This window comes from Melopsittacus undulatus, chromosome 10 (genome assembly GCF_012275295.1).
Source record: "Melopsittacus undulatus isolate bMelUnd1 chromosome 10, bMelUnd1.mat.Z, whole genome shotgun sequence".
In the NCBI taxonomy this organism is placed as follows: domain Eukaryota; kingdom Metazoa; phylum Chordata; class Aves; order Psittaciformes; family Psittaculidae; genus Melopsittacus; species Melopsittacus undulatus.
In genome coordinates, this window is record NC_047536.1 from 28,998,907 (window position 1) to 29,022,503 (window position 23,597).

Sequence of the window (23,597 nt, forward strand, 5' to 3'; positions counted from 1 at the left end):
GGCGCTCTCAGCAAGCAGCGCCCAGCCTGGCTTGGGAAGAAGATAGCTCATCCCAGCCTCTGGGGACTGGTGAGGTACCACAATGGTCATAGTTACCACTGAGCACCCGCATCTCTGTGCTACCTGAACGCTACCATGGTGCGAACTGGGAGCTTCTCTGCATACAGGTGTTACCCTGTAGCAGCTGAAGGTGTGAATTAGTGGCACCTTCTGCTTTGTATGGATGCCACATCTTCATTTTGCAGAGCAGCTGAGTTTGCCTTCGCAACTACCTTGCAAGCAGTGGCCAGCACAAGCAATGCAGGCGGGTTGCTGTGCATCAAGCCTGCTGCCTCAATGACAGCACCCGCACTCTCCCACACTGAGATGCCTAACAAATTGGCTCCCCTTTCCTTGCAGGCACAGCAATGCTGGATAATCCTGCAGAGCCCTAGGAAACTTGTTGCATGAGTGCTCACTAGACAGCCTCACACCACAGCCGCAGAATCTGAGTGTGCTTGGGGTCCAGGCGTTTTGCGTCTCCAGACGCAATGCTGCAATGCTGTGACTGTACTGCCAAGCACAGAGCCTTCTGTGCTTCTTGCCTTTGCCTTCAGAGGAAAAAATGTTTCCACTGCATAAATCAAGCTATGGCCAACCCTGGCTATTGTTTTGTCTATGTTTTTATGTCCCTTTCAATATACATGTCAGCTCTGCCACATCCCATCTGTTAGAAAATGCCTGGGTTTACACATTACCTCATTAGTCTTACTATCTATGAAGCATTTTTTTCCATCCTGCAGGCTCCTCACTCCTTTTACATCACTGTGATTAAATCATTTGCTTAGGCCATTAGCAACAAGGTTTAGTGTTTTGGTACTCCTGGCTCCATAGAAGATGATGTGGGAGAGGGCTGAGTAGGGGGAATATGTTGACTTTTAAGTCGCAAGCTGGGGATGTCAGCATAGAGCAGCACAAGGAACGTGTGTTTTACAGTGCTGCTGTTGCAAAGCAACGCAGCGGAGCAGTGGCTTTGTGTCTAGAAACACTGTGCAGAGCAGTTGCTGTGTTTATTGTTTGGAGCAGCCTGAACTAGGAAAAGAAAAAGCCCAGAAACCTGCCCTAGCTTGGCTTTTCTGGAGCTGTTTCCCTTGAAAACATGGCTGAAGGCTCATGACCTGTGCTGGCAGCACAGCTCCAGAGCAGGATGTGCGCAACACACAGAGGATTAACCGGTGGCCTTAAAGCACAGGTTTTCAGAGGCTTGATAGTACTGCTGCTATATCGCCCACTGAGGCTGCCGTAATTAAGGTTCTGTCAACTTCCAGCAGCCGCCTTTACACGCTGTGATTTTCGTGGGGGTATAATTTAACCCAAAGCTCTTGCTTGGCAGCACATTATTTTACAGGGTTACTTAAAAACATGTTTAAGCCATTTCAAATTACAGATTGGCCCCCCAAAAATGCTTTCTCAGACTAAGGTCACCCTTTTAAATACAGGCATCAAAACCTGGCTGGTAAATTATCTGGGTACCTGTTGGGTGTAGGGTTTTCAGGGGGCAATTAAGGAGCACTTGGAGGCAAGGGCCTGTAACAGCACCAGCCTTTACTGTAACAGCAGGCAACTAATAAACTCTTAAAAGAAAGCATTTTGGAGGGAGGAGATCTGCCTGGCTCCCTATCGGACTATTTCCAGGTGATCTTAAGAACAGCTTACTGAAGCCGGGTTGGTTCATAGCCTGGGCTATAGCGGATAGTCACATCTGCTGTTGGGGTCTATTTACACCAAGCACATCTGTGCATGCACAGCAGCAGTGCCCTGCTGTGTGGAGGCAGGGGAAAGGCTCACTAACACCATGCACATGCACAGAATGACCCTTATGGAGGATTTTAAATTGAGCTATATAATAAGGGGTGGGTTTTTTGCTTGAAGTCCAGGTCCTTGCAAAGGCAGGGATGAGGTAGACCAGAGTCAGCTGGCATGTACGCACAGACACCCGCTTGAGTGCACCCTTTTCTCCTGGCCCCAACCTCACATCCAGGCTGTGCAACCCATTTGGCCACAAGCCTGGAGCTCAGCACAGGTGCTTAATGCAGGGATACACCCTTAGAGCCCATAACCCCCCTGTGTTTTGGGAAGGAAATTCTGGTGACATTGCACCTGATTGTAGCAGGAGGAAGGGACTTGAGCATTGAGCCGGAGTCCGTCAATTTGGTTCTCATACAACTGCTCCTCTGCCAGAGAAAGAACACTGATTGACTTATTTTCTTCAGAATAATAAAATAAAGACACAGCAACTAAGCCAAGAACATTGAGATGGTGACAGCAAGAGTCTGGCTTCAGTACCCCAAAATAACATCAGCTGGAGCCTGATTTCCAAGCAGCAGACACTGCAAATGCAGAGCTGGTGATTTGTTATGGTTTTTCTTCAACAGAATTTTATTTAATATATATTTTTATATTTCTTTAATTTATAGTTGTTATTTTTCTTTGAGTAACCATATAGCTCCCTTCAAATCTTGCATACCTTCCATGTTTTCCACCATCTTTATATAGAGGGACATTGGCTACAATTGTTTTCTGCAAACAGCAACTTGGGAGGGGGAATAGAACATCCAACCTGGGTTCCTCTGAGTAGCCAAAGCTGGAGGGAGAGGTCTTGGAAGTGACAGACTCCAGGCTGCCTTTCATAGGAACTGAGCATGGTCCCACACTAGTTTTAAGCTCATTTCTTTGAGAATCGTGTTTTGCTGTAGAGAGGGGAGGTTTTGCAGCAGACAGAGCTAAGAGGTGGAGGTCCATTGCATCACGTATTGCAGTCTTCGAAGACCCTCTGTTTAAGCGAGTTTTGTTCAGACTGCAATAGTCACACTCTTAGTGTATGAGCCAGGCTGACAGTCTCCCACCGATGGCAGTGTGATGGTGCAAGGGAGAGGGGTCCCACATCCTGCACCCAGTTGTGCATGGAGTAAAACCCTCTCAGCATGGCCATCAGATGTTGCTGCTGGCAGCAAGGAGAGATGCAGCTTTTGCCGTCACTTTGGCAAAGAGACGCTGCTGCTGTGTTGCTGTTTGTGTTGATAATATTTTAGCAATTTTCAAGAGTTGTTTTATTTGAGAGATTCAAAAGGTAAACTGTTGGCATCTCAGTGCTCCCCCACGGAGCAGTGAAATAATCCAGATGCATGGCTTCAATGCCAGCCAATTTTCTTCCTTTGTATCTTCATTGTCTCTCCCTTTGGTAAGTGGGGTCTTTGTCAGCTTAGTGGTTTAACTGGATTATAGAGCAAAATCTAGAGGTGTAGAAGGGGCTGGATTTGATCAAGGCATCTGTAAATAGGAGCCATCCCTTCCCCTCCTGTCCCACTGGTAAAGTATTCACAACTCTTCTTTTGATTTCCAATAGTGTCATCTCTTCAGTGTGGCTTTAATACAGCCTGAGTAACTTTTCACATTTCCAGGACCAGAGTTTCATCCAGAATGCCCCGGTTTTTGTCTGGTTTGGCATCCAACTTGCCCAAAGCCAGAACTCAAATGAATTTAAGCTTTCAAGCCTCCCTTCATGGTGCTGGTGGCAAGAGTATGACTAGGCAGGCAGCAATTGCCCCACAAGGGTAGCAGGTGCAGGACCCAGAGTTTGCATCCTTTTTGATAAGAAAAAGACTTCATCCCTCTATCCTGTACTGTATTGTAGCAACTAGAATGGAAGGAAAGACCCTTGGTGAAATAGTGCCCTACTGAAGCAAGGGATTTCTGCCATTAGGTCAGAAGCAGGATCCTGTAACTGACTCTCACCTGTCACAGTACATGTAGATAAAGAGATGACGAGTGGGGACTCACCACATGCACACTGTAAAATGCATGGAAGCTGCCTGCACTATAGAAGAGTACGAAACAAAGCTGCTTTTTCACCATTTTCACGTTTCCATTATATTTTGACTTTATTTTTGTCAAGACTTTTCCTTTTGACCTCTTTACCCCTGAACCATTGTTATTTTCTGCCTTTAAAAGGAATGTTCCATAAGCGAAGATTTTCAAAAGCTTCATAGAAAAAGTCCATAAATAAGAACAATTCTGACTTGTTCAGCCCTTCCCCAGAGCATCACCTCACAGCCTGTCCCTGGCTGTGTCCCATGGGTGAGCAGCCTCTCTCCTCGCTTTACATCCTGCTCAGTGTGCTCCCTGAGCTGGCACCTGTAACCTCTGGTCCTAAACTGTGGATGCTGCTGTTTATGTCCAGCTGCTCAAAGACTGTGTACCTCACCTACACTTTCCATGGGCCACAGATATGGTCAGCCAAAGCCTGGCTTGCTGGGGTCTCTTGTTAATGGCTTCTGGGTGGGAGCTTGCACTGGCACATTCGCAGTGGCACAAGATGAGACCATCCAGAACACAGCATTATTTATTCCTTCTGCAAGGGTGCAAAGCCTTAGAGGAAATGAGTTAACGCACTGACAAACCCAAAGACACGCATCTTCAGTCAAGCTTAGCCACAGTAGTAGCACCTCCACATCCAGCTTATTCACCCCAGCTCCCTGCCTTCCCAGGTAAAGTGTCTGCTCCTTGCCCTGCTGATCTCCTGCTCTAAGTAACCATTTCCTAAACAAGTCCACCAACTACTCATAAATCTGAAGCAATCTGATAAAGGTGTTTCTGCCCAGAAGACAGTGGAAATCTCACATCAAAGGTTTGAATCTTTTAAGAGCTTGCTAGGAAAACCCTGCAGAGAACAAGCTGATTCTCTGGAATATTGCAGGGAGCAATGTACGAGGTGTTAAATTAAGAAAACATTTGTTTTCTGTAAGGCATTTTTACCACTGCATGTTCTCTGTGGTTACCCAGCCGGGCAGGGGGAAGTTGAACAGCACAGTTTGGAACCTCAGGATTCACCACGTCCTTTCTTTTGCCTTGTGCTTTCAGTGGCCGCTCACTCAAATATAGTTTGGGAATTTCCAGTCCAGGTGGAAACCTTTCAGCAACAGACTGCAGTTTTCATGCAGATCATACAACTGCAACTCATGAATTCACCCACAGCAAAAGCTGGGACCAGAGTGCAGTTGCTGTTGGTTTACAGAAATGAAGCAAGTTTTTGGGGTGTGCAGGATGCCAGGGTCCTGCTGCAGTCCCCCAGCTCTGCAGCAAGCAGGAATACCACCAGGCTGCAGCATTCTTTAAACCTGGCCAGGAACACTTTGGTTCCAGCTTTTTTCTTGCTCTCACTGAAATAATGTCATCTCTTGCAATTGGAATTGTTCATGTTCTTTTAAGAAATGTGTGTCTGAAATGATCAAAGGGGTTTTTCATGTGATGGGATGAGCAAAGGAAGCTCTCAAGGTCAAACCCAAAATGGCCTAATGTCAGTGGGACTTGGATCTGACCTTCAGCAGCAGCAATGAGCCAGGAGATGAGCAGTTCAGGAACCAGAAAATTAAACTTTTGAAGCCAATAATACCTCCTGGCAGTGAGCAATCAATCGCCGGAGAAACGAGAGAGAGAAAAAGCAAAAAGACCATCCGGCCAGGCTGCAGGAAGGGCAGCACCATAAAGCAGAGCTATCTCTTAAATAGATCAGCACCTCTTTTCCTTCCTCTCTCTTTCCAGGGGATAGTGGCCATAGGAACAGTCATGCTTTGTGCTCTCTGATGGGGATGCAGGAAGGAGCAGACTGACCCTACCTGCAGCAGGTTAATTGGGACACATAGCTCTGGTATTGCTTCTCTTAGGATAAACTTTCCTCTCAGAGAAAGAAAAGAAAACAATAAGCCAATATTAGCTCCTCTGATGAGCCTGGCCGTTCAGGACTGCCTTGGGAATTGCCAGCTCATTCCACGTAATGCCCTCAGCTGCTAGGGACTCTCATTCACATCTGTGCCAGATTGCAGCCATTGAATCTAGGTTATTCCTAGATCCCTTGACAATTCCTATAAACTTATTTCCCAGCCATGCTGAGGTGTGCTGTGGGTTTTTTTTTTCCTTAGTATTTTGCCTTCTTTAAATGGATCCCAATTTAGGCTGGATTTGTTTTTCCCACTCAGCAGTGGGTTTCTCCCTGTGCCAGGCTTCTTCTGTGTCTCCATTCCCAATGGAAAGGGTTAAACGCTGCCCTCGGGATGGTGGGTCTTACCAGTTTGTCTTGATGGAAAAGCAGAGAGCTGAAGCATCTGCCAGAGCTTGTTAGGGATAATGCAAGCTGATCGAAGACAGAGCTTTATCCAGCAGCTAAAGGAACCCACAGGGTGGCTTTGGTCTGACCTTGCACTGGATTGCACAGTCTCTTCCCAGGGCATGGCCTCTGCAGACCTGCTCTCTGTTGCCAAAGGAAGTTACTGCAGGTGGAAGGGATGGATGCCTTCACTGTGTGGACTATGGCACTCAGGACTCAGATGTGCCACTGCCCATGTGTGTTTAGAGGGACAGGTTGTGCTCTAGTGGCCAAGAAGAGCCTTAATTGAAACATCAAAACAACACTAGAGCTGCTTCCCTACAGTGACTTGGGAACCACAGCAGGATGAGTCAAGGCAAGCCATGCTCCAAGAGGAAAACAGTGTGCCCAGACAAGGACTGTTCAGCTGAACTGCAGTGAGATTTCAGAACAGAAACACAAAAGAGAAGTGCCCTGGCTCCAGTCCATGCACAGTATGTGTTTTGCAAACCCCAAAGCTGCTGTGCTCACAGCCTGTTTGATGGGCGAGATAACGGGACCCTGAGCCCAAGTTTCCCAGGACATCAAAACCTCACATTTCCCTGGAATGACAAGTTCTATCTTTGGCAAACAAAACTCAGGCTCTTTTACATGCTTCTCCCCAACGCGCCATGTTAGCATGTGTTTGTTTAGCAAACAGTTACTAGGAGGCCTCGGTAGGATAAAAAAAAGCTGATACTGGGTATTATTATTCATGGATGGAGGTGGGGAGGAGAAAGAAAAACAGTGCTAATTTAGCCAACAAGTTCAAGTAAGGTTCAACTTTGCTATTCCAAAATCTGCTGCTATGATAATGAGACAGTCAAATCAGCTCAAATTAAGAGCTCAGGAAGGCTCAGCCTTTCAAAGACGTACATTTGTGACAAGATTAATTTCTGCCAGTCAGTCTATAGCGTGGTCTCATCCTATATTAACACAGAAAACCCAAATTTAACAAAAAGGCAACTGAAAAATGCACTGAAAGCCAGTAAAGTGTCATTTCCCTTAATCTTCAATGCTGGTCTTTGCCATTCTGTAAGGGGATTACAGTACAATGTGGCACTGCTCAGCTGCCATTTACAGGAAACCTTGCCTCCTCCCCTCTCTTCAATAACCATTCACTAAAAGGCAACACAGCTGCATTTTACAAACAGTTTCAGGTAACTTTTATTAGAGTTAAGGGCAAAAAAACCTAGTAAAACAACCAAAAAAAACCCCAAACCCAAAAGAAGCAGCGCAAACCCAGCTCCGCTTTCTATCAAAATGGCCTGAGTGGCTTTAGCTTTCGTTTTTCTCCTTTATTTCTTCCTTCTGTCTGTTCAGTGCTGGTTTTCTGCAGTCCCATGAACATTGCTAAAGCCATAGTGAAGAAAAAGTAAGTTTCTTGTTGTAAATGTAGTTCTCAGGTGCTACAGCAGCAAAAACGAGTCTCTGCTGCTGACAGAAGTGGGGTGATCTCTAAGGTCTGTGTTGAGGAGAGGGAGAGAGAAGGAAGGGACTGCACTGTGATGTGTATCTGGTTGCTGCCCTGCCTGTACAGTGTCTGCTGGGAGCATGCAATAGCATAGGAAAGGCTATCATAAGAGATTTAGAAGCTATCAGAAAGCCAAGGGCTATCCAGAGTAGGTGTTTATTTCATGTGGTTTGGAAAGGCTTACTGTTGTGTCAATGTCCAGAAGTCGGTAAGCATGGGATTGAGTGTTCCCAGACTGCCAGCTGACACTTCAAAGAGTTAGATCTGTTTTCCAAGCTCAATAGAGTTTAAAAATGGTCTTAAAGTCCTTCCCAACCCTAACTATTCTATGATAAAAAAGAAAAACAAAACCAAAACACACAACCCCTTTCCCAAGCCCCAACAAATAACCAACTGTACTTCCTCCACACTTCAGTTTCATTCTCTGTATTTATAACTACAGTGCATCACAATTGTTTCTTACTCAGCTGAGATGAAGCTCTCTTGTTGAAATGCTTTTTGTGTTCAAACAGATTTGCTATCCCCTGTCTCTACTTACCACTTGCTATGGCCTCATACTACTGGGAATGATTAATTGCCAAGGATTAGCTTTTCGCTGCTTTTGCACACAGTTTGTATACAGTTGTTGCTATTTATTAAATATGTGATATCTAATCCAGTGTTTAGTGCTTACAAAGGGAAGAACCATCTGTGCTTGAGATTAAAACGCTTCATTCACTTTGTGCCAAAGCCCTTACCAAGGGCTCTGCTGTTGTTAGAGAAAAGCCTTGGGAACCCAGGCTTGGAAAGGGTGGATGTGTCCCTTCATCAAAGCCCTTCTGCCTGATACAAGGTCTGCCTGCCAAACACAAAGATAAGTGTGGGCATGATGGAGAGCAGAGAAGCTGATCAGGAAAACAAGAGGTTTTAGCAGAATAAAGGACTAAGAACTAGGGAGGGTGCTGAGAGCTTGGAGGGGTCCGACAGGGACATTTCCCACCATCCACAGGCTTCGTTTGTCTCTTGCAAAAAGAGGGGTGCTAATATTCAATTTCTCTGCAGGTCACTTGCAAGGAATAAACAATTAACAGTTAAAATTCCTTGTGGGAGTACTCTTACATCAGGCTGTCAGTGTATGGAAGTCTGGGGCTGTGCACCCTGGGCAAAGGCTGCAGCCACGGCACAGGAGGATTTGTTTGCCTAAAGGAGTACACCTCCTCCAGTCTGTGAGGCACCGCCTCAGCCTAAATTTTGTGCCCTTTTCCGAGTATGAATGGAAAAATCCCCTCTAAAACCTGATGGAGAAGTCTCCCATGACCTACAGAAGGAGCCAAGATGCTGCAGTCCAAATAACCAAAACTGGCCCTTAGGAACAGACTCCTGAAATGCCCAGACACTTGGGCAACAGGACCATGCTAGCGTCAAACATTTAATAGGTGGAGGATATTGCCACTGCCTTTTTATCTATAGGGATTTACTGTTCCTGCAGGCTTCATAATGTCATTAGTGTGACTGATGTTGGTAACCGGATTTGCCACTTCTCCTAACACATTTCTGGAACAAATGTTAAACAGGTCACCAATTTTGCAGCCAAAACATCACTTGAGCTCTGTTCTAATTTCCTCTCTCTGTGGCAGCTCTGTATGGTATCAGTGACTAGGTAAATCTCCCTGCAGAAGAACTCACTATATCTTTTGGTGAGAAAGCAGAAATGGAACTGATTCAGTCTTCCAAAACAATCCACACTATAAGGTGCAGGACTAATGTGCGTCAGGTTTGAAAAGAATTAGTATCAATTATTCTCATGCATATTCATGGGAGGAAGACTGGTTTAGCAATCAAGCTAATAGTTTTTACTTAATTACATTTGGTTGATTTCATGCTATCTTGGCACATTCCTGATTGAATTTAACCACTTAAAAAAAATCCCTCCCACAACTGCTCTGGCAAACACCATCACTTCAAGCTCAGCATCCCCTGTAAATAGTGTCTGAGGCTGAGCAGACTGCTTGGGACAGTGGGAGTCGATCACGAGCATTGTCTTTGCCTGGTGCAGGGTAAAATCAGGAAAGCATCTTGAGGAGCCGTTCCCAGTGCTGAGGGCTGAGGCACTAATGCTTCATTTTTAATTTTTCTGAATCCAAACCATTGTCTACTTGGATACAAGGGAGCTGGCAGGAATGGGAGATGTACATGAAAGGGAGCACCAAGCTGGAAGGAAGGTTTTGACTGGGTGGGTGGTCTGGAGCCTGAGTGGATAACGGCTCATGACTTGCTGTAGTGCAAGGAGTTGAAGAGCAGGTGGGATGTCCTGTGTGTTGTATAGGGGGGTTCACCATTAGGGTCTGGCTCTTCAATTGTCTTCCAGGGAAAGATCAGGCTGTGCAATACCACACTACCATTCCAGCTTCTGTGTTCCAAGACCAGCATTTTGCATGGCACAAAGGGTGGGAATGTGCAAGTGGGTTGAATCGGTCAGGCAAGAGGGCTGGGAAGGGTGAAGGTAGAAGTGCTTGTGAGGGTCAGGCTGGTGGGGAGGTGGCAAGAATGGGCATTGGTGTGGCTGGAGCCTTCCTTGGGAGCATATATCACCTTCTGATGTACAAGGTGTGAGCAGAACATGTTCCGTGGCTTGAAGATGGCATAAGACCTGTTTGCATGTATGTGCAGGGTAGACAGGCAAACAGTTTGGGTCTGTCTGGTGCTGTTGGGGCTGGATACAAACCCTACTTGTAGTAGCACTGCTTGCTGGGGTTGCAGTCTTCCTGGGCAGAAGGCAAGGCCACAATCAAAATAGGAGACTTGAACTTCAATGTACCATGCATTTATTTTCTTCTTTGATTTTCTCCATGCTACCAGCAGTGGCAATGGGACAGATGCTCCCCTTTCAATCCTCTCTTGAGCACTATCATTGCACCAATGTCTAAAGGCAGTGAAGGGCTTTGAAGTTTGCCTGTTCAATTATTTTCATCCATTTATCATTTTCTTCTCCATTGCACTATTTGCATCTGGGCTTTGCTCAGAAGGAAGACTGACACTATTTATCACTTAATGGGGCTTGATAGCTCTCTAACAACTAAACATGTTCTTAGGAGCATTAAGGAATTTACAGGCAGCCATGCCTGAAGGCTACTTTTCTTCTCACTTTAGCTTAGTCAGCAGCAGTTGTAGCTACAGCTCTTTGAGTGCCTGTAGGCAAAGGAAGCTTTGACGTATAATCAGCAGAAGTATTGTATCCCCTTTTAAACCAAATAGACTTACTCTCTCAGCAGATAAAATTCTTAGAGCTATAACTGAAATAAAATAATTAACCGTTGTTCAGTCTGGGCTTTTCCAGGCAATGGCAAAATTAAGATCTTGTATATTTCCAAAGAAAAATATAAACGGGTTTATCTCGACTTTGTTTTAATGTAATTATCCTATGTAATACTTACAGAAGAGCATAGGAATTTGCATTCTCACGGTCTGTGGGCACAGTCACTGAGGGCACCACAGTGATGTGAGTGACCTGATGTGTGCAAGGTCCTACCCCTCCAAAGCACAGATCTGGTGCAAATGCAATTGAGGAACAACCTGGGGGAAGGATGCAGAAGTAGCATGTAAAGTGCCAGACTAAGTAAAACCTTTTACACTGTTTTCTACTTCATAGGAATCAGTGAGACTTAAGGGGTTTGGACATTCAAGGTCTTAACTTGCCTCTTAACTTGCTTTCACATGAAAAAGCAGATTAAAGGTTCTATGTATTTCCCTTGCAACCCTATCGCCAAGTTTGGCCCCAACCTCTTGTCATGATCCAAGACACAAGTGTTACCTTTCGTTATGGCCTCAGCATTTTTTAGCAATAACATCCTGCAAGACCTACAATCAGAATTGTTACATCAGAAGTGACCATGTTCTGTGCCTATTTATTCATTAACAGTCTCAGTTAATGAATAAAGAGGCATTTTCTAGAGAAGTTTCCTAAAACAAGTCCCCATCAATAAATACCATAGACATGTATAGCTGCCATGAGCAGGAGATGTTATTCCCATGCAGAATGAAGCAGGGAGGAGAATAAGGAACTCTCCATATGGTTCTGCACTGTTGAGCACGTGGGATATTGCTCAAAATACACTGTGCTCTCCATTTCTCAGAACCTGGGAAGACAGAGCCTGGCATAGGCATGGCAGTATGGAGCTGGACAGTCTGACTCTAAGTCTATTGTTTGCTTGGGGAAGTAGGGAGACTGCAGGAAAAATCCCTTGATAAATGGAGCATATGAATGAAACCTGCTCCTGATGCCAAGTTTATTCTGCAGGCCTCGATGGAGCTAAAAAAGCGCATTAGACAAAACCATTATTGAACTTCTTGATTACATAACAATTTCCTCATCGTATTTCCAAGAATATTGAATCTATATTCAAACACCCTCCTACTCTCTCCCACGCACCACCCCTTCTCCTTGCTATATCAGCTTCATTACTGAGTATGAAGACAGAAAAAGTATAGGGCACATTGCCATGTGCAGAGAGATCTCAGATGCTTACACTGGGATTTTAGAGCCATCTATGGGATTTGTACAGCCAATTCTCATCAATTTTAATGGCCTTGAAAGTCTCTGGTCTTATGCCTTGACCTTAGTTAAGGTCTTTAGCAGTGCAAAGATCAGACAATCAGGCAATAAATATCACCAAACCTAAATGTTAGCTCCTGCTGCCTAAAACTTACCCTGCTCTGTGCTGTCTGGGGGGTGGCATACACCGTTTTGCTGCCCACAAGCTGCTGCTACCAGAAGCTCAACAGACTGATGGGAAATTTCTGAACAGACTGGCTTCTTTATGGGAGCCCTGTTCCCTCCAGGGATGAGCATAGGCATCCAAGACAAAGGATGAATCCCTGCGGCATCACACAGCAAGCAGGATCAGGCCTGGTGCAAGTGGATATCTCCTGAAGGTGTCCATTAGAGGCTTCCTGCCTCATTTTGGGGGGTATTTTGGAGGAGGTGGGATTAATGGCTTACAACCATGGCACATCCACAAGGCCCGCCTGGACAAGTTCCTGTGTGATGTACTCTAGGTTACCCTGCTCTTGCAGGGGGGTTGGACTAGATGATCTTTTGAGGTCCCTTCCAACCCTTGGGATTCTGTGATTCCTCAGGAAGCAGCAGTTGCACACGGACTAGCTGCACTTACGCACATAATCAGCTTGCTTGTCTCATTTGCATGTGTAATAACCATCATGTGTGTACAATCATGCTAATCACTTCAAGGCAATTGCTTTAAATTCATTCAAAACCTCGCCCCGCCTGTCCTTGGCTTATTTAGCTTTCACAAAAGAACCTCAGCAGCAATCCAGAGATTCAACTCCATAAAAATCTTTGTGGAACAGTCAGTTTAGTAAAGGAGAAATCTTTCTCTGGAATTCTGCCCATACACACTGAGACTTGCACTACAAGCCAGTGCTGTCCTTAGGAGATCATCCAACACCCTCTGCAAGTCACTGAAGATAAGTACCTGATAGGGAATTTCACAGTTTATGGTGTGCTGCTCCAGGTGAAATGTAAGAGTAAATACAGAAGGGAAGGGAACTACACAGCTTGCCCCGTGCATTTTGTTGGCAGAAATGGTCTGAAAGCTGTGAAACTAGTCTTAAAACCTATCAGTTTTATCAGCAGCTGGAGGATATCTGTGATGCTTTGTTGTGGATACGTGCCCAGTAGGGCTTGTTCTCTCGGAGCTCCTGTCATTAGTTCCAATGAAGCCCATGCACAGACAGTGGAGAACAGCTCTCATGGATGTGGCACCAGCAGTACATGGATTCCCTCACCTGCCTTGATTGTTGATGTAGCCTCTCCTCAGGCTAGTCATTTCAGCCTTTTGTGCCTCCAAATTTTAGACTGCGAGCTTTCCCATTGTTTCAGCTATGTGTTTTGTAGGACCTATGGCAGACGTGGGGAATCCTCTCCCCACCCTTGTTTCCATTTCAAGCAGTAAATAGCTGCTGCAGCAGCAAGATTTTGGGTCAGTGCTCTGGAGCAGGGACAACAGGCACTTTTTTCCAGAGACTGCTTACCTTAACAGTTGCAGCCTCGTTCACTGTGGGGGGATTGCTCCTACTCAAGTCCACATTTGTCCCATTGGCTTTTCTTGTTAAAGAAGTAAACCTGGAAGAGGAAGGGAAGGAGGACAGGCCAGGAATCAAACGAAAAGGCTGCCTGCCACATAGAGCATCTCTAGAGGCATTCTTGGTTGTATAAATTTCTTTCCTTCATCTTTCTGTCTCATTACTGACAGTGGCTAACATAAAAGCTGCCAAGCTAGAGTTTCAGTATGGCCAGGATAGGAAACCTTATTAAACAGACATTGATTTCTATAATCTGAAGTCCCAGACAGTAAATACATTGGGATAGAGCACTGTGCCACTGAATGCAGTGCTAATGCCTGACAGCAGCAACTAGATCCAGTTTTCTGTGCACAACGGCACAACACTCTTAGGTGTTTTTTGCTGGATGGTGGATGCTATCAGGACAAGGTAGCATCTCCTTTAGAGAAGGATCCTATAAACCCTGCTGGAAATATTTCATCTCCCATCTTCCAACTTAAATTTACTTTCAATACCTGAGGACAGCCAACTCACACTCAGAAGTTTTTCTTAGCCTGACAAGATTCCTGAAGATCTATGATTGCAGTAGACCAATAAGGGGGAAAATCTGTATCTTAGAAGCAGAAGTGACATCTTGCTGCAACTTGCGGGATAAATGATAAATGTCTCTTTCTGTTTATTGCTCAGCTCCGTGGCTAAATCTGCTAAACCAAAACCGAATTTTACCCTCAGATCTCCTAGTTTTCAAATTTATGTTCATCCGGCATTGCCTTGATCTTCAAAGCAGGAAGCTATATCAAAGGAAACAGAAGGTTTGACACCAATTACTGCGGCTGGATGCCATCTACTGAATAAAGATGGAGTGTTTAATATTTACACTGAAAGTGAAGGAGATAAAACACGCGAGGTACATCCAAGTCTACAGATAAGCCCTTCTGCATATAGTGGGCAGAGATAAAGCCAAGCAAAAAAATTGAAATTACCATTGAAAACATCCCAAACACCTTCAGAAATGTTGGGTGGTAAACAAAGAAATGACAGCAAAAACACTAAAAGAACCTTCTAGGAAAGGAAACCAAGGTTCCCAGCTTCTGAGGGGCATTACCTGATCTCTGGGAGATGGTCTTTCGAAACAAACAACAATGCAGAAGTAGTTATCTAAATTTCCCCCCACTTCACCATAACACACTTGACTTAGATTTTATTCTCTCAAGTCTGAAACCATCAGTTCAGGCACTTTTCCCTGCACCCTACTCTGCTTCTCTTCATCTGTTGGTTCTTCTTACTTTTTTGCACCCCCAAGTCTTTCCCATAGCTGCTTTGGTTCATTCACCTGAGAAGTCTCTCAAAAAGGCAAATGCCCCATGGCACAAGTTGTATTTCGGCAGTGAATTCACGGAAGAAGAAGGGAGTGGGGAGGAGGGGAAAGGTTCCCTAGCACTGTGAGGGCACACAGCACAGCTAACAACAAACATTCTTTTATGCAATCTGTTTATAAAGGAAAAGGAATCTTCCCAGCATCTTTCCTGGCAACAATTTAGTAACTCAAAGTGAGGCTATTATAGAATTCCCGGTACGAGAGCATTGCATAGCAGGCCATTTACACCGTTCACTTCTTCCATTTAATCCAATTTAGACAATGAAACCAGAGTGTTTAATGGAGATAATTTTTGTTTCTAGTCAAATCTCAATCTTCAGATTAACTTACTACATCTGCAGTGTCATGTACATATCAAGGTTATATAGTGCACTTTATTGAGTTAAAAGGTAAATGATTTTATTACATTGACTTGGAAGGAGATATTTTCCTAACAGCAAGTGGATTTTAAAGCACTTGCTAAAATCAAAATGTCACAATTGAAACCCTCTGCATTTTTTGATGATATATGGGCTTTTCTTCTAAAACATAGCTTAAGCTTGGCACATGAGTTAAATTCAAGTGAAGCTTCCAGCCTTTGTAGACCATTTCTGCTTTTCAGCTTTGAAGAAAAGGTGAGGCTCTTCTTGAGAAGACCACAGTGTTTCTGAACTGTATGGGATGATTCTCCTACTGCAGCAAGGCTTGTTCCATTGTAGTGTTTATACTCAGATATTTCCTGGCTCTTAGGATGTCTGTACTGGGCTTGGCTGAAAAATCCTGCAAGAATTAGTTTCTCCAGTGCCCCAAGTGGTAACTGTGGATATTCTGGTATTGTGAGGCTGGCTGAGTAAGGTCACTGTGAGGAAACCTAGAATCTAGTTATATTGGCAGGGAAGGAGTGCGTCAGATTTGCAATCCACAATGCAGAACTCTTGTCATATGTTTTTTGATTAATTGCTTAATATTGTGTATCTAGTCATCAGGCACATACGTTGCAATTGATTTCATGCTGCTTTTCTATCAAGCAGGAGAAAAGCAAGCATAAGGGACCCGCTTACACTGAAATAAATACATAAAACATTAGTCACATATACGTGTATTTTGAAATCCTTGCTGTATTTTGGCAGTAACCTAAGAAACTAGATATAATCCCACCCAATTAACAAACCAGAGAAAGAATTCACTAGTAGAAAAAAAGAACCCTCAAATTGTCTGTCAGCTCTAAAACCTCCCCAAAAATAACTTTAAAAGATGTAATTAGAGAAAACTGGAACGCACAGTATTAATGTCTGCAGGTATGGAAGAACAGACATATATACATTAGCACGTCATGTTTTACAGCTCTGTGTAGAGTTGGTGGCCCAGGATCTGATCAGATTTATGTGGGTTTTTAGAGTGGCTGCTCACAGCAGACCCTTCTCCTCTCATTGTGCTCTTTAGCCAAAAAGCTAGTTTCTGACAATGGATGAGCTCTCCAGTGGCTGAACCTGTCCTGCCTTGACTGTCTCAAACGTTGTGTAGTTTGGTTTGCCTGGATGAGTTTGCTCACATTGCAATGAGGAGCTAGGATAGCCAGGCAGTCGCATGCAGAGTAACTCAAAATGATTTAGAAAGGTTGGTAAAGTTTTCATGTATTTCACAACCATTGAGTTTCAAGTTAGAGATGAGTCATTAAAAAAAGAGTGTACACTTACATGCAGTAGAACTGTACACAAAACTCTGTAATGAGCCATAGGCACCCAAAATTACAGGCATGACAGTGCATTGAATGGAAGACATTGCTCTGATCAAATCTTAAATTCACTATTGCATTCCTTCTTGCTTAGATTTCAGAGCCTGTTGTCCAGATGGGCTTTGTTGGGCACCTAATTAGTAGCTAATCAAAAGCTCCTGCTGTGAACTGCTGCAAGCCCTCCTGGCATGCTGGCTGCTTGGTATGCTTTCCTTGACTGCACAGAGATGAAGGCACATGAGTTGAAGTAGATGCTTTATCTCCTTTACATATCTGACACAACTAAAGCACTTTCCAAAATAAAATCACCTCAGGATACATTAGTGATCTGACTTCTGTGTACTAAGAGCAAAACTAGTCTTGAAATGTGTAAGTGGAAATGCAGCCATCTGTTAATGGCAATGACAGACAGCATAATATATTCTGAGATGAACTCACTGTTTTCTCTTTCCTTTCCAGATTTTGGCAATCATTTCCATCATGTTTATTGTACTATCTACAATTGCCTTGTCCCTTAACACACTTCCTGAACTACAAGGCGTGGATGAATTTGGGCAGACCACAGATAATCCCCAACTTGCCCACGTGGAAGCAGTGTGCATTGCATGGTTTACAATGGAATACCTCTTGCGGTTCCTATCCTCGCCTAAGAAATGGAAGTTTTTCAAAGGCCCACTGAATGCAATTGATTTGCTAGCTATCTTACCGTACTATGTCACTATCTTCCTCACAGAATCCAATAAAAGTGTACTTCAGTTCCAAAATGTACGACGAGTGGTCCAAATATTTCGGATTATGAGGATACTCCGGATTCTAAAGCTTGCCCGGCACTCAACAGGTTTACAGTCCTTGGGGTTTACACTGAGGAGGAGTTACAATGAGCTTGGATTACTCATCCTGTTTTTGGCCATGGGCATTATGATCTTTTCCAGTTTAGTGTTTTTTGCAGAAAAGGATGAGGATGATACAAAATTCAAGAGCATCCCAGCTTCTTTCTGGTGGGCAACGATCACCATGACAACAGTAGGCTATGGAGACATCTACCCCAAAACACTTTTAGGTAAAATAGTAGGAGGACTGTGTTGCATCGCTGGAGTGCTGGTGATCGCTCTTCCCATCCCAATTATTGTCAATAACTTCTCTGAGTTCTACAAAGAGCAGAAGAGGCAGGAGAAAGCCATTAAGCGCAGGGAAGCTCTTGAAAGAGCAAAAAGGAATGGCAGTATTGTTTCCATGAACATGAAGGATGCGTTTGCCCGTAGTATAGAACTCATGGACATTGTGGTTGAAAAGAATGGAGAAAGCATATCCAAAAAGGATAAAGTTCAGGACAATCATTTATCTCCCAGCAAATGGAAATGGACCAAGAGAACACTCTCTGAAACTAGTTCTAGTAAATCTTTTGAAACTAAGGAACAAGGGTCTCCAGAAAAAGCCAGGTCATCTTCAAGTCCCCAGCACCTGAATGTCCAACAGCTAGAGGACATGTATAACAAAATGGCAAAGACGCAGTCCCAGCCGAACCTTAATACAAAGGACTCGAGTCAACCTGGAAAGCAAAAAGAAGAGCTAGAAATGGAAACCCTTCCTGGCCCTATGGTGCCCTTGCTGACAACTCGCACTGATGGGATCGTTGACATGAGGAGCATGTCCAGCATCGACAGCTTCATAAGCTGTGCAGCGGAGTTCCCTGACTCCGGGAGGTTTTCCCACAGCCCGCTCACTACCATTCCCTGCAAAGGTGGCATTAATGTGATTCAGGAGCAGAGCAGGCCGGAGGGGAGCAGTGCCAGATATGTGGACATGAACCCAAGCTCCGAAGGCAGCCACCGTTCTGCTTTTTTCATAGAGAGTCCCAAAAGCTCAGTAAAGGCCAGTAACCCTTTAAAACTAAGATCTCTGAAAGTCAACTTTATGGAAGAGGACGCCGGCGCATTAGTACCAGCATCAAATGTACTGAGATTATATTCAGACCCTCTCAAGAGCCGGGGAGCTGCTGGCACAGATACTTCCTTACTCTCTGACAGATCTCTCATGAGCCCAGAAACCTCGATCTACACAACCGCGAGTGCGAGGACACCCCCAAAGTCACCAGAGATGCAGTCAGCCATAGCTTTCAACTTCCATGATGCTGGTATACACAAATACATAGATGCTGACACTGATGATGAAGGTCAGCTGCTTTATGATTCAAGTCCACCCAGAAATGTGAGTCCCAAGTACAATGTTACAAACAGTAGCTATCTAAAGCAAAAAGACAATGTTTATAGAACAGACAAGAACCATCTAGAAGCTGCTGCTTTACCCACCTCCCCTAAGCTGATAGGGCAAAACTGCATTTACTCTATGGAAGGTATCTCTGGAAGAACCCAGGGCAATCAGGAGACTGTCAGACTAGATAATCACATTTCCCCAGAAGTCCATGTATTACCAGGCAGTGGAGGACATGCTAACACACATGATCAAAGCATCTGAGATGGGCTCCAAAAGAACTAACTGAAAGTTTAAAGGAATGTCTTTACAGTCAACACAAAAAAAAGAGCTTCTGCATGGCATGAACTTGGCTGAAACAACCTACCTGTTTCTAAAAGTCTGGGGGAGGTCCAGTGTGGGTTTGTGAAAATGTCCTTCTCTGAAACAACTCTAAAGACGTTGCCCACATCTGTCAAAAATAAGGATTGCAAATCATGATCACACATTGATCTCCTTTCATGTTGTCCAGTGAAGCCAATGTGACCAAATATCCATCCATTCCCCTTGAACACTAGAGCTCCTTTTGGAAATATTAACATCTGATTTGCATTAGTTCCATAAAGGATGCCAAGGCAGCCAGATTTGAACTCTGGAATAAATTGCTGGGGTTGGTATAAAGCTATCAAAAACACAATGCTCACTGCTTCAGGGCAGCTGTTCCCCATCTACATCTTTCTCTGATGGATATTATGTCTAAAGGTAACAGGGAACACTTGCATTATTGGAAAATCCAAGTGAAAACCACTTAAAACAAATAACAGTCTAGAGAAACCAATTATTAAAATGCTCTGTGTGTGTTTAAACAATATGATATCCTGTAGGACCTGACGTTTTCTTTTGAAGTATCAGCAGGGTGAGTTGCACCACTTGTATCTAATTCCAAACATCCCCTAGAACATAGTGAAACTTGCACTTACCCTCTGCTAGAGATCGATACCTGCCCCAGGGCCAGCGTGTGGCCCGCGGGGGGACCCACAGCCCACGCTGGGAAGGTGTGAAGGAGCCATGCAGAAGCAGGACTCTCCGGAGGCATCGCAGCCAGACTCCCTTCCCGGTGCAGGAGAGCACAGGGGTGGAAGGAGAGCTCAGCTCTCGCCTTGCCCTTCCGTGGTGGGGAGATGCTCGCTGCCCTGCCCCGCGGGGACGTGCCGGGGGTACCAGGGTGGCTCCCAGGTCTCCTCTTCCCACCGGCACGCTGACTCCAGGCGTCAGCCAAAGTCTCGCCCTTGGTGTAGGAGAGGAACCGGTCGGTTTGAAGCTTTTTGTGCCCGAGTGGCGCAGTGAAAGATATGCAAGTGTAACATAAATATGCAAATAGAGGGATTTGTTAGCGACCCGCCCCGGGCCTGGCTGTGCTCTCTCTCTTGAGGAGGTCTGGCAGGAGAGGCTCCTGTGAAGCAGCTGTGAGAGACAGGAGACTCAGGCCTGATGTTTTAATAACATCCAGTCATTTTTAAATGAAACAAGAAAAGAAAAAAAAAAAGAAAAATAAAAAAAGGGATCTGACCATTTTAAATGAACAGAACTAGCAGCCACCAGCCTAGGTTTTTAAAATCTTATTGTTTCAATAAAGTTATGTCAAATTGTGTAGGAAATAATTTGTCTTTGGTTTTTAATCTCGGGAGGGGGGGAAAAGCACTTTACGTTGACTTTCTGTTGCTGTTGTTGCGATGCTGGAGTAGGATAGCAGAGTGTAACAATCAAGCACTTTAACCAAGCACTACTTTAATTTGTGCCTCCTGTTGTGATCGTGATTTGTTACACGCCTGTAGCAAGTCACAACCTGTCCTGTGATAACTGTGATGGTAATCCTTTATGTTGTTCTCTGTTTCTACTGTAAAAACTCAATTGTAAATAACTCTGTCAATGAGCGTTTCCTGACCTATCTCTGAGTACCTGCCGGGGCATGTAAAGATCTGCACATAGCAGGTCCAGGGACGTGCTGAGACATGGGACATGGGAGCAGAGGTGCACAGGCGGGAGGAAGACCCCGAGCCGCTCGAGTCTGCTGCATTTTGTTCCTACCTATTGTAAAAACAAAAGCCGTTGGTTAGTCCTGAATGTAAATGTCCGTCCGTCCAAGCTGTACAGTACTTCTGTCTGTAATCCGTAATAGTGAATGCAGCATGTACGGACAAAAGCAATAAGCACATATATGTTTTAGGAACTATTATGGGTTACAGTGATAGCTTTGGTAGGTCTCTCCTTGGCACAAAACTGTACACACGTTGGCATTAACTCTGCTCTGCTCAGCCGACCCCATCCCCGGGTGGTGGGACACAGCCCGAGGTACCTGCTCAGAAGTCGCCCTTGTGTCACAGCAAGGCAAGATGCTGGGGAAGGCACAGTAAGACCTGAGCCACCACCTCAGGAATTAGCCTGCTGGCAGAGAAAGAAACCTCATGCCATGCAAAGAGTGACACAGGAGGCACTCACAGTGAGTCCAAGGCACCTATGTGTGCAAGTGATCCTCTCCAAAGTATTTACACGGGGCCAGTTCCTGAGGTTCATTAGCTTTTACTCTGCCTTCCCTCAGCCAACACCACCATTCCTCTGAGTGGGCTCTTTGCCTGGTGAAGGACTTTAGGATTTGGCCATAGTAAATACAAGTGTACTTAGAGGAACCTATGTATTGCTGAGATATTAGTTAAGATTGAGTCGTCACGAAAAAAGCAAAGTGACTTTCCAGCAGATAAGCTTTAAATACCGATATATTCTGTGGCTTTCCGAGGCCATAGAGCAGCAATGAGAAATCTTAAAGAGAACAGTCTTAACATAATCTCTGTGTTTCAGTGATCACTCATGTCTGCCATCAGCACAAATGTAAAAAGAGGAAAAATCAGGGAAAAAATTTTTGATAAAGTAAGTAATACTGAATTCCAAGTTAAATATTTTTAGAGCTGATGCTTTCACATGGGAAAAAAAAGTCATATTTTACATTTCACAAAAGTGAACGTATTTAAATATAGCCATATAGTGTAGTATTTACCACACTCTCATCCAAATTAGTGTATTTGGTTTATAGATGGCACTGACAAAAATGTATAGATCAACAATTCTATCATTTTATAACTGATAATCAACTGGTGCAACTCTCCTTGTAACCAAAGGCCCTCTGTCTGCCTTGTGTGATCACTCATGACACACACCTTATATCATCTATTTAGTCCTACCTTTAAAGTAGCATTTTATTGAGTCACTTTTGAAAGCCAAATTCAAAAGTATCATTAAAAATCTACCTTTTAAGTCTGAATAGCCAAAGTCCTATAGATTTCTTATAGAAAGCAAATAATTTAAAATTAAGCATATAATATGCTTGAAGAGCATTTCTTTCTTATTTGTGTATGAAGATGTAGCTCTCATTTTGTGCCCAGTTAAAAAGGAAGTATGTTTAATTTATTTTAATGAAATAAAGTCTGAATATGAAGTATGTATCTATATATGTGTGTGTGTGCATAATACACATATATATAATGTAAGCACTGGGAAATCTACTCTAACATAAAGCTATGATAGACTAAATCTGTACTCATTACAAAAGGAAAGGCAGTGCTTTGAAAACATAATGCTCACCAAATCCTATAGACACTAGAAAGACGATTTCATTTTATAGTTTGTTTGACACATTTCCCAAAGCTCATAACAGTTGGGGAAAATATGCAATATCTCTTGCATCGAGCTAAAGCGTGCAGTTTAATCACTGATATTTGGCATTCAGGTCTGCGAATTTACTGTGCATCATGTATCAAGCAAGCTGACAGAGTTTCACCTGCTGCTGCAGAAGACATCATATCTGAAAGGACTGTGTACGTGTGATGTCTGCACTTGCTTGTACCTTACACCATCAACATAGTTTTTAATACATACATATAAATATATATATATAAATATACATATGCAGAAGGAATGGGTGCAGTTTTCTTAACCAGGAGGCAAAGATCCTTTGAGTTTTAGCCTTGAACATGGGAAAACAGCAGTCACATTGCAGTAGATTTCTCAGTGCCTTTTCTTAGAAACTTCACCTAAGCACACTTACAGAACAATAAAAACAAAACAAAAGAGTCTCCTGTGAAATCCACATTTTTCTAAAAGGTTTGGAAGTCAATAAAGGTAGAAGAAGGAAAAAAACAAACAAAGGAGGAAAAGAAAACCCGCGGAACGCACATTCCCTTCCTGAACATGCCGTGTGTCAAATGCCGGGGAATATCTGTCTGTGCAAGTCACGCAGAAACACATCCGAGGCGGTCGGTTTCTTTGGCAACTATGGCTGTGATAAACTGTAGCCTTTTCTTCCCTTGCAGCTAATAAGATACACATTTCTAAGGAAAACAGTATTCTCTTCTGTAAAATTGTAATGTATTGTTAATATTTGTACCTATTGTATATTTATGTCTTGACAGAATTATGACTGGTACAGTTTATAGTAAATGACAAGGGTATTTAAAACTCATCACAAAGACAAGGTTTCTAAAGCCAAGTTCTCTCTCTCTGTCGGTAAGCTCCACATAAGATATCTCCAACAGTTTTTAATGCCTTGTTTTAAAGTGAATAGTAGAAT

General features: G+C 43.9%; 1 protein-coding gene across 2 annotated transcripts in view; it reads left to right on the plus strand.

The window, feature by feature from the left end:
• The window catches only part of KCNB1 (potassium voltage-gated channel subfamily B member 1), a 123,397-nt gene extending 100,258 nt beyond the window's left edge, over positions 1–23,139 (plus strand). For both annotated transcript variants that reach the window (XM_005146713.3, XM_034067167.1), the window contains exon 3: positions 17,246–23,139. In XM_005146713.3, coding sequence (XP_005146770.2) covers positions 17,246–19,261 — 2,016 coding nt within the window. In that variant the 3' untranslated portion in view covers positions 19,262–23,139. The remainder of the gene's footprint in view (positions 1–17,245) is intronic.
• The last annotated feature ends 458 nt before the right edge of the window (positions 23,140–23,597 follow it).